We start from the raw sequence: 11,612 nt of genomic DNA, 5'->3' as shown, positions 1-11,612 counted from the left end.
AGAAGTGTCTGTCCATATCTTCTGCCCATTTTTTGATATGATTGTCCATTTTGTATGTGTTGAGTTTGAGGAGTTCTTTTTAGATCCTGGATATCAACCTTTTGTCTGTACTGTCATTTACAAATATCTTCTCCCATTCTGTGGGTTGCCTCTTTGTTTTTTTGACTGTTCCTTTGCTGTGCAGAAGCTTTTGATTTTAATGAACTCCCAAAAGTTTATTTTTGCTTTTATTTCCTTTGCTTTGGAGACATATCTTGAAAGAAGTTGCTGTGGCTGATATCGAAGAGATTATTGCCTATGTTCTCCTCTAGGATTCTGATGAATTCCTGTCTCACGTTGAGTTCTTTTATCCATTTTGAATTTATCTTTGTATACAGTGTAAGAGAATGGTTGAGTTTCATTCTTCTACATATAGCTGTACCTGGAAATGTTTTTGCTGAGTCATAGGAGCTGGGGGTAACGGTGGGGATTTTGGTCAAGAGACACAGGTTTATGCAAGATCAATAAATTCTACAGTTCTAATAATAATAGTAACTAGAGGTAACAATATTGCTACTTGGCTAATTAGCTTGCTTGTGGTGGTCATTTCACAATGTATAAATATATAAAATCATCAAATTGTGCACCTTAAATATATACAGTAATTTTTGAGAAGACTGGCTGGACATAAGCCTTTTTATTACCAGCCCAAGGAGACTCTGGAATACACCAAAACCACCTTCTCACCAGGTAGCTTGGACTTTTTACATGCAGAGTTGGATGATATGATCTTGTAGCATATTGTCTTATGATTCCTACCAGACTAGAACAGCTCAAGGATATAGTCCATGTCTCAAAATACAAGTCCAGTCTTGGAGACACTTCATAAGCGTTGTTGGATACACAGAGTAAGATCATATATGAAGACCAGAGATACCAGGGAGAATCAAGTACAAAGCAGTAAACAGGGATTTCTCTGATGTTAATCATAGCCTTACACAGAAGTCAGGTATGGGTGGGTTATTCAGGGATACTATTCAGTGAGTAGAGAGCAGTATGAATGAAGCCTGTTAAATCACTTTCATCTCACTAACAGTTCTTGGATCTCAGGTTAGTTCATGATGATGAAGACTGAGGTTAGCTGAAGCTGAGGATAGAAGAACCATAATAAAGTAAGAAGAAATATGAGGGAATAGAGAAAGCATAGCAAAGAAAAACTGACTTCATGGTCTTAGTATGGTGTTGCCCATAGCACTTTAAATATAAAGAAAAATTTGACAATGAGGCTGAACAAAAAGTTCATGCCCTTTGGGAAAATAAACTCATATTATTTCATTTCCCACTCAAAATCTATGGTAACATCAGTGTGCATAGATACTGCAGTTGCTGGCTGTGCCTTCTCTGGTAGAGTAGTAGAGCAGTGGTCAGTGAAGCACAGAAATTAGCCTGCTGAGTTCTATGCTTGGTGAAGGAAAAGATTCTTTCTCCAAGGCCCTCCCCTTACACGCTCTCGAGGATTATTTGAGCACTTGGAACCTTGCAACAGGCAAGATCTCGATATATAAATGTTAAAAGAAAAATGCAATGGTTGCTGTTAGATCTCATAGGATCAAAAGTACAATGTTCAACAAGTAAATTCCAGCTCTAGGAGTCAGAAGACCAACATTGCATCAGGTTAGGATCAGTAGTGAATAAATGTGCTTTGAATGAGTAAGGGCAAGAATGAATGAATAAGAATTCTTCCGCAAGAAAATAGGTTTTGATCTGGTTAAAATATGAATAAAGTTGGCAGATGGGGGAGCCGTTTCTGATCCCAAACTCTGCTCCTGGGCAAAATCCTTTTCTTTTGGAGTCTCAATTTCCATCTCTGCAAAATGGGACAATAAGATTCACCTCACTCTGTTGCTGTGTTAATGGAGATTATAAATTCTGAGAACACAACAATCTTATCTTTGAGATTTGTACATATGTAATAGAAGCAGCAAACATTTGACTCTCTGACATACAATTGCCTAAAGAAAAAGTGAAGTAACTGAGGAATGTGATATTGGATGTGGACCATATTTTGTAATCTTTTTTATACTCTTCGGAGAGAAGGTTTCATTTACTGTTCAGAACACAGATATCTAATTAATTTTGTTGAGAAATAGACCAACTTTATTGTTTTCACTCAATTCAATCCAAAATATCAGCTCTTAGGCCTATGTAGACATAATCACCAAATAGCCATGTTGTGAGGGGATCTGTGCACATTAACATAGCCCAAATTCCCATATTATCAAGGGCTGGCAGAGTGCACATAGTACATTCTGGCCACGTTGTCAACCAAGGAGGTCATAGCTTCACCATGACACATACCTGGGATCACACCCCATGACAACCTTAAACACTAAGTTAGTTAACCTTCTGAATTTTTGGTTTTTTTCCTCTGTACAATAATGGTCTATTATCATTTTTGTTATATTAGTATGAGGATAAATTGAGATAATGTGTTAAGTGCTTAATACAAAATGGGAGATAAAGAAATATTAGTTTGCTTCCCACGGGATTATTTTTAGAACTGAAGAACAAAAACCCATTAGGACAATAGGACCAAAAAAAGCTATAACTAAAATCAAATTCAGTAGATCTTTTGAAGTAAGGGAAGATAGGAGGGAGGAAGAGAGATAGAAACGTTGAAGGAAAGAAGGGAGGGAGAGAGGGAGGGAGGAAGGGAGGAAGGGTGGGAAGAAGGATGTTTTTCCACATCTTTGTGTCTGGGGAACAGTTTCCCCCAGACACAGAGATGAGCTATGTTGATCTAACCAATGGTGTCTAAGCCTGCCCACAAATACCCTGTGTATATGGAGCTTTGAGACACTAGTGTGGGGGCCCTAGAGCCCCTGTAGACCCAGCATTATGAATGAGGAAGTATTCACATGTTTTTCCATAGGAGCCACCACTTGTCCAGAAACCATGAACTTTATCTCAGACCTTGACACTTGTGTTTATTTAGAATTCTTTTCAATCTATATCATGTATCCTTTCTGAAGCTACTTAATGGCCTGCACAAAAAACCTTGGGCAATGCTTAGGAGACATCAAGGACAGAATCACTGGCTCTCAGTTTTGGAAAACATCCTGTCCAACTTCAGGGCCTCAGGTGTCTGCACAGGTAAGGAACTTGCTCCCCCATTTGTAAAGAATTCCAAAGCATGAGAAGCCACAACATTCTTCAATCAGTTATTTTAGAAGAAAACAACATCTCCACTGGGACATCTTATTTTATATCCATTAATCATAAGGACTTTGTTAAAGTGCTAGTGCAGGAGAACTAAGAAGTGTGGTAAATTGCCCTCCACCATCTTTTCTCCTGATGGTAGATAACAAGTTTCTTTAGATGTTTCCTAAATGGAAACCATTTAGGTTTTATTTAGCACAGTCTACAAATCACTCAACTTATAGTTAAAGTAGGTCTATCAACTGGCATTTCCAACTTATCAGTTGAGTTACACTGGCTTTTGGTGGCCAGCTGAGCACCAATTTTGTTTGTTTGTTTGTTTGTTTATATTTTTTTAATATTGTATTTATTTGACAGAGAGAAATCACAACTAGGCAGAGAGGCAGGCAGAGAGGGGGGAGGAAGCAGGCTCTCCATGGAGCAGAGAGCCCAATTCAGGGCTCAATCCCAGGACCCTGAGATCATAACCCAAGCCAAAGTCAGAGACCTTAACCCACTGAGCCACCCACGCGCCCCTGAGCACCAGTTTTAAAGAGGTGAGATTTCAGAGAGCTGTCAGAATGTTGTCAAAACAAAATAACATGGTGTAACAAGCAGTGGCTTCTGGTTAGACTGGATTTGAACCCTCCATTCTTGTGTCTGTTATCTCTGAACCTTGGATTTTTACTCTATAAAATGCAGATAATAATGCCTACCTAGAACACATGTATTTAGCACACCAAACACAGCTCTGGCACATAGAGCAGCCTAGTGGGTAAAACTATTAAGACCATTAGTGTATTCAGATGAAATCCCAACACCATGTCAAGTTGTGGAACAAAGAGAGTCTTTCCTCTCCCCCAGCCACTCCAACCCCGGGACCTGTCTCAACAGATGACAAAAGTGCTCACAGGTCAAGACACTCTCCATGTGTCCCTAGCACTAACTTCAAATTTTTCCTGTGGCTACAGAATGTCAAATAAGTCAGCAGAATTTTGGATTGTTCATCCATAAATCAAGCCAAGAGCAAGACACCACATGGTGGCAGTTTTATTCTCACAGAGTCTGAGCCACATCCATAAAAGACCACCACCACACCGTGTAATAAAAGAAAAATACCTGCCAGTGCTTCTGTGCACATATCAAAAACCTAACTACTCATCTGGAGAATTTGCTGTTTGTGCCAAGCTGTCCACTGCTTAGGAAACACCTGACTATGTATGTCCCTTTGGATCCTATGATATCCAGACTAAGGTGGTTTTGATGCTCTAAGTAGATGTAAATTTTCACTACTTAATTTTCACTACTTTAAAAGCACCTCCTTTAGTGAACTGTATGAGCTTTGGTCTTTCCCTTCACTTCTATCATGAGTCATGTTCATTCATTTAATCATTCAACAACACAGTGCCAATCTTGGTACTATGGATATTTGGGGCTAATTAGCATTCTGTTTGGGGGCTATACTGCACACTGTAGGATGTTTAGCAGAATCCCTGGCTTCTTCCCACTATACACCAACCCTTCTTCTGAGTTATGAGAACCAAAAATGTCTTCAGCCATTGACAAATATCCCTGGGGTCAAGGAGGCAAAATCACTCCTGATTGACAATCTCTGTGCTAGAAGGGTTCTTAAACTTTAGCAAACACTGAACCAACTGGAGGTCTTGTTAAAGCAGTTATGAGCCACTACCCAGTGTTTCTGATTTGATAGGTCTCTGTGGGTTCTCAGCATTTGCATTTTGATGAAGCAGCTGATGCTACTGATCTAGAGACCATATTCTGGTCTAGGAGATCTGGGTGTCAACAGTTGGCATATCTGTCATTCCTCTGTGAAATCCCTATTTAGTGTTTCCAGATTTGTCTGCAGATTAGAATCACCTAGAAATCTTTTAAGCCTTCTGAAGATCTGGACATATCACAGACCAATTAACTCACTAATTCTGAAGATGAGGCACGTACATTAGTATTTTTGGAAACTCCTCAGATCATTCTGATGTGCAGATTTGGGGGCCAAATCTAAATGCCATTACATTATCTGGGATTTGAAGTTTGGGGGCTAAGTAATGTGTCATCCCAGCACGCATATCCTGTGAGTGTCAAAAACATCATGAGCACTGATCTATGAAGGACTGCAATCATACTCTTTGGGTAAGAAAATAGGGCAAATTCAGTTACAAAAGCTTTGCAGTCACAGCATTCTGAAGTGGATAAAGGAAAGCAAGAAACAAGCAGCAGCTCACCCTATTTATAGTAAAGGTGGTTAAGGCATGCTGTGGAAAACAGAGCTCTAAGGGGGAAATGGGATACTTTCAGAGGTGTCTTATTGAAAAGAGATGGGTGTATGGACTCAGCTTTCACAGACTTCCATACGGACTCCCCAAGAGATTGTTTCATTTCTGAGCCACAACGTGGAGCCCTGGAAGGACATGGAAGAAGGAGAAAAGTCAACAAGAGACAGTGTCTTGATGGAAACTGCACACTGGGACAATGTGAGGTGAGTGAGGGAAAGATGGGAGGTCAAGAAAGAGAGAAGTAATTTAAAACCATTGCCCCCATTCATGAAGCCCCACATTTGACAATGGGTAATTCCACAACTTCTGTCAAATTTTCCACCATTTAAAAATCTCTAACAATATGACAGTTGTTTGATTTTGGGTTTTGTTTTTTGTTTTTTGTTTTTATGCAGCGTCTTTCTCCATAAATGAGACTTCTTGAATTATAAAAACCAAGGCTGTGCTTTACTTTAAAAAGAAAAAAAAAACAGTTAAACTGTAGGGGGATAGAAAATATCATATCATTACAGATAAATCATAGAAGAGAGAAGGAAGACTAGTTCTAGAAATACCTGACAACATAAAGTATGTTGTTTACATTAAAGATCCCTTTTTTGTTCATTTTAGTGGTTTTTTGATGCCTGTTGCATACTAGTTCAGAGATACACAAGCTAGAGGTAGTAGGAATAGAAAAATATATCCTCTTCCTCCAGCCTAATATATTCACCCTAAATAATTATTCTGAGACATGCACACACATGTACTTCATACACTGCAATGCAAATGTGTGTGTGTATGTGTGTGTGTCTATGTCTGTGTGTCTGTGTGTGTTAATAATTAGAAACTGCCATGAAAAGAAAAATCAATAGTGCCAGGACAATCAATAATTTCTAAGAACAGTTGCTTACGCACAGCCCCACAAAGGGCTATTGAACTCAGTTGGCAATACCAAAACCCGCCACTTAGGTAACAGTGTTTATGTGGGCGCGGTTGTGCTTTCTTTCAATTATTCACCACACACATCCCATAAGCATTGACCAGGGACTATGCAAAGTGTTTTCTGTGGAGAAATATAAAACAAGGAAAGGACAGAGTCCTTAGTCATAAGTAATACTCAGTCTAGGTGTTCAATGGAGAAGCCCTCCCCATCACAACAACCACAACCCCGTCCAAGCTTTCTGAGAATAAAATTTGTAGAAGAGAAGTCTCCAAATGGGAGAGACTAGGAGCTCTTTGCAGGTGGGTACAATTATCGACCGTATGATTATTTTGCAAAACTAATTTGCTTAAGTGAGGAAGGGAAGTATCCTAATATTTACTGAATACCTATTATGCAAAAAACACAACCTCAACATTTTTCTAATTCAATACTCACAAAAACCCTGAGAAGCAAGTATCATGACCCCATTTTATAGAGAGAGATAAGCAGAGGCTCAGGGTCATAAAAGTAGTAATAAGAGTCGTGGTGTTAATAGCAGCTGACAAACTGTGTATTCTTCCTGCCTAACTGTACCCCAAGCACTCTACAGGTATTAACCACTTAATGCCTCCAACAGATTTCAACAATTCTGAGATAAGGAGCTTGAAGCTGAGTAGTCTAAGTTATAGAGGTAGTGAAGTTGGGTCTTGAACCCAAGCAACCTAACTCCAGAGACTAGATCCTTAATCACAATGGCTTGAACTTGGTAAAATCTGCAAAGGACATTCAGACAACTCTGGGTCAAATTATTACAGATTGAAAACATGTGAGTTCCTTTTCTCTTTCATTTGCCTTGGTGGAAAAGGAAGCAAAGGAAAGAAAAGTAACTGAAAATAATGCCCTAGGAAAAAAGTCTCCAGTCAGAGGTGATTTTTCCCAGCACGGAACATTTGGCAATGTCTGCAGACATTTTTGTTTGTCACAACTGGGAGGGAGTACTATTGGCATCTAGTGGGAGAGTCTAGAGATGTTGCTGAATGCACTGCCATGCACAGGATAGTCTCTTATAGCAAACAATTATCCATTTGTTGTGCCAAGCCTGAGGAAGCCAGCTATAGAACAGTTAGGAGGATTTGGGATCTGGCCTGGAAGTTCAAAAATTTGTTGACCAAGGGTCATACTATGTATGGATAAAATTGGGGTAATGGGTGAGGTTTCCTCCAGCTGTAAAATCTAGTGGTTATGAGAATTTTGAGACACCAAACAATACAAGCTGTGTCTGCAAAATGACAAAACAGGGAAAACATGAGACAATTCTCTTCAGGGGAATGTTTTCAAATGCACCTAGTCTCTTTTTATGTCATGCTTTGGTGAAGTGAACAGATCAGGAGATGATTGCCATAAAAAAAGGTAATTTTCTACAGTTCCCAAAAGGAGGGGGCATGCAGGGCCCCAGAGGAAAGGAAGCATCAGGGTTGGTCAGGAGGCAGAATGAATGAGAAGAAAGCATATGCAAAAGCTTTTACATAATTTTTGTGGAAAGGACTGGGTAAGGCAACAGATGAGCAGGTTTAGGATTTGATAGTTAGAATCATTTGGGTGGGCTTTGAGCCACAGGTATTGTCTTTAGTTGTCTGAAACCTGTCCCTAGAATGATTATGGCAGAGGGATATTGTTCCAGAATGATAAAGGGAGGCAGAACAGGGTATGTACTCAGGATTGATTCATTTTCACACCAAAGACATTAGCCACTGCAAGTTGTTCACCATCTTTATGAATTAGCACCCTTAAGAGGAACAGTCCCTTCCCAGGGACTGAAAGACCTCAAGATGTCAAAGCATCATCAAATACATAAAAACAGATGCAGTATATCACATCTTCACTAAAAGCTCATCTTGAATGTTTCAGTTTAACAGCATTAACTTCTTGTGCTCAGCTCGAGAGAGAAACTTTGGAATGGGCCCTGCTGTACTCTGAACACATTTGATTCATCACTAAGGAATCTGTATAACCTGGCATGAGCATCCTGGAAATGGTGAAGTTTAAGGTGATAGATAAAATGGGTCCCTTGGCATAGCAAGGAATGCCAGGATGAGCATTGAGGAAAACCTTTTCCTAGCATAGCTACCTGATTCCTATTTGCGGGACCTAGGAAAGCACAGGATTCTAAACTCCTTCAGAAGCTATGGGCAATGGTTCTCAACTCAGACCATATGTCAGCCTAGCCTGGGAGCCTTAAGAAACATGGGTGCTCAAGGCCCACACCTAGAAATTAGTTTCAGGGAAACTGGAAATGCAGATCACCCATAGATTGCACGACTCTGCTGGTGAATCTGAAGGACATGCAGATTAGGGCCACGGCCTGTCACATCTCTGACATGCGGTACCTCTACAACACTTACATACCCCTCTAGGCCTGTCCCAGTGACCCAATTTGTCAACCAGCTCCAACATTCTCTCATATTCTCAACTCATTCAGGAACATGGGGAAATTCATTTTATTTATCTTCATTCTCTCCATTTAAGTCATTTGTTATCTCGAGCTCAGAAATATGAGCCAGAATTCAAACCATTCCCTAGGATTTGGGATCCTAAAACCCAGGAAGCCAGCAGGCCACAAAGTCTGGGAATTTTCCTGGTGGGCAGATCTCTGCTGGCTCTCTTGCAGTGGTGTGTTTGGTCTGAGCTCATCCCCTCATCCATACTTCCTTAAAACTGCCTTTGGGTGACTTCTTTCTCATCATAGCTTAATTTGACATCCATTGAAATTGACTTTACCTCAACAAAAGTAATTTGAAAAAGGAGAACTTTAAGGAAGATACTTCCAGGGGCAACTACCGAAACTGGCTCACATACTCGTATTATGAATTTCACAGGTTAATGCTTACAAAGAGGCCTATTCTCTATCAAACAGGTTCATAAGGGATCTTCTTACTAAGGTAATAGACTGCTATAGCAAATCCATTGAAATGAGGTCATAGCATGAGGATAAGGACAACATACTGCCAAAATCCTTCCTAAGAGCAGTTACTGCATCTGAGCACAAAGGGCATATTTAGGACACCTGGGGGTCAAGATAACAAGGTCAAGATGGCACTGCACAGCCATGCTAACTGATAAAATGTACCCTGTCAGCCACTGTCACAGCCTCTCAGCTATTTCATAGAAAAATTAATCACATGTATCTCATGTATCTACAATGAGACTTTTGAACCACATAACTCACATATTTGTGGATCAAGTGCTTAGACTTGGCATGAAAGTGTTTGTTTTTGAAATTTTGTCCTGTGTGCATATTTACTTGTTTATTTAATTATTGGAAACACTACTAAGCGTGTGTATTCCACAAAACACGGGGTGTTCTAATGTGCTATGGTTCTTTTTTAGCTTTTTAAGATGGAAAATTTGATCATTGGTTTTCAGTCTTTCCTCCTTTTTTAACACAGGTATTTTGTGTTAGAAGTTCCCTTCTGAGCATGTTTTTGGCTGCATGCCAAGTCTTTTATAGTGGTTTTTCAACATGAAATAATGCCAAGCCTATAAAAATTTGCAAGAATATGAGGAAGAATTCCCACAGCCCCTGTGCCAGCTTTACTTAATTGTTGCTCTTTGCTGTTTTCATCCATCACCCCTCTCTAACTCAGAGTGGATGCTTCTGAGCTATTGGTGAGTTTGTTTCTTCCTCCCCACAGTGAGTCTTGGCAGGAGGCAGGCAGAAGGGCCTGGAACCACTCCTCCACCATCAGCTTTGTCCTCACGAGCCTTTTTAATGAGAGCCCGATTCACCTGTTCCTCTTCAGCATGGTTGTGATAATCTACACACTAGCCATGGCTGGCAACACTGCCATGGTCTTCCTGATCTGGGCTGATGCCCGGCTCCACACACCCATGTATTTCCTCCTCAGCCAGCTGTCATTCCTGGACATCTTCTTCACCTCAGTCACGGTCCCCAAGATGATAGCAGGCTTTCTCTTTGGCTGGACTAGCATCTCATTTGTGGGCTGTGGAGCACAGATGTTTTTCTTCATGTTCCTTGGGGCTGCTGAGTGCCTCCTGCTGGCCCTCATGGCCTATGACCGCTACGTGGCCATCTGCAACCCTCTGCACTACCCATCACTCATGAGTCGTCAGACCTGTCTGCTCATGGTGGCCACCTCCTGGCTGGGAGGGTCCCTCAATGCCTCTATCCAGACAGCAATGACCCTGCAGTTCCCCTATTGTGGCTCAAGGAAGATTGAACACTTTTTCTGCGAGGTACCTTCACTGCTGAGGCTGGCCTGTGCTAACACAGCTGCCTATGAGCAAGTCCTCTTTATGACAGGTGTGGTGGTCCTTCTGGTGCCCATTGCCTTCATCACCACCTCCTATGCCCTCATTCTGGCAGCAGTGCTTAGGATGCATTCCGTGGAGGGGCGTCAGAAGGCCCTAGCCACCTGCTCCTCCCACCTAACAGTTGTCAACCTCTTCTATGGGCCCCTCGTGTATACCTATATGTTACCTGCATCTTACCACTCTCCTGGCCAGGATGATGTTGTGTCTGTCTTTTATACAGTCCTCACACCCATGCTGAACCCTGTCATCTACAGTCTCAGGAACAAGGAAGTGACAGGAGCAATGAAGAAGGTGATAAGGGAAGTGTGGGGTGGGTAGGACTGCTTAAGACTCAGGAGGGGGAGTCCTCCTCTTCTAGGATGTCACTGTGGCTCCAGGAGTCCATTCTAGGATTTCCTTCTGAAATGAGTAGTCAAGAATCCCAAATCTACATGAAGGCAAGTGAGAGAGGCTGCCTCATTCCCTTACAGCTGCTGCCCTTCTCTTCAGAGAGTTGTCCAAATTGTCAGTGTCCACTTCTCACTCCTATCCCCCACCTCAACAAACTCCAATCTGGCTTCTGTTCCAGTCATCCCTTGTTCAAAGTAGCAATCACTCATGATCTCTGTGTCACTAAATGTCCAAGGGCATCTCTTCTCTCCAAAAGATCTCCGAAGTCCTTTGTCTTCAGCTATTTTCCCAAACTTCTCCTTCATCCATCTCCTCCAGCTACATTGGCCCTCTTGCTATTGATCAGAATATCTAAGCAAAATTCTAGCTTGTGGTTCTCAACACAGGTTTCCTGATGCCTGAGTGCTTTCCTCCACATTTTTGCATGGCTTTCTCCTGCACTACATTTAGAAACTTTCAAATGTGATTATATCAGAGATGCCTGCAATTGGCCACCCTGTCCAAAATATATCCTCACCCCA

General features: G+C 41.2%; 1 protein-coding gene across 1 annotated transcript; it reads left to right on the top strand.

Annotated features, from left to right (window-relative positions):
• Nucleotides 1–5,603: 5,603 nt before the first annotated feature.
• LOC132027636 (olfactory receptor 2Z1-like) lies at nt 5,604–11,019 on the top strand. Its single transcript, XM_059416409.1, has 2 exons — nt 5,604–5,671; nt 10,062–11,019. The coding sequence occupies exons 1-2, from the start codon at nt 5,604–5,606 to the stop codon at nt 11,017–11,019; spliced, it is 1,026 nt and encodes a 341-aa protein (XP_059272392.1).
• Nucleotides 11,020–11,612: the final 593 nt, after the last annotated feature.

The sequence above is a fragment of the Mustela nigripes genome, chromosome 12 (assembly GCF_022355385.1).
Source record: "Mustela nigripes isolate SB6536 chromosome 12, MUSNIG.SB6536, whole genome shotgun sequence".
Taxonomy (NCBI): Eukaryota; Metazoa; Chordata; class Mammalia; order Carnivora; family Mustelidae; genus Mustela; species Mustela nigripes.
Note: the sequence above shows the minus strand (reverse complement) of the source record. Positions and strands in the feature narration are given on the sequence as shown.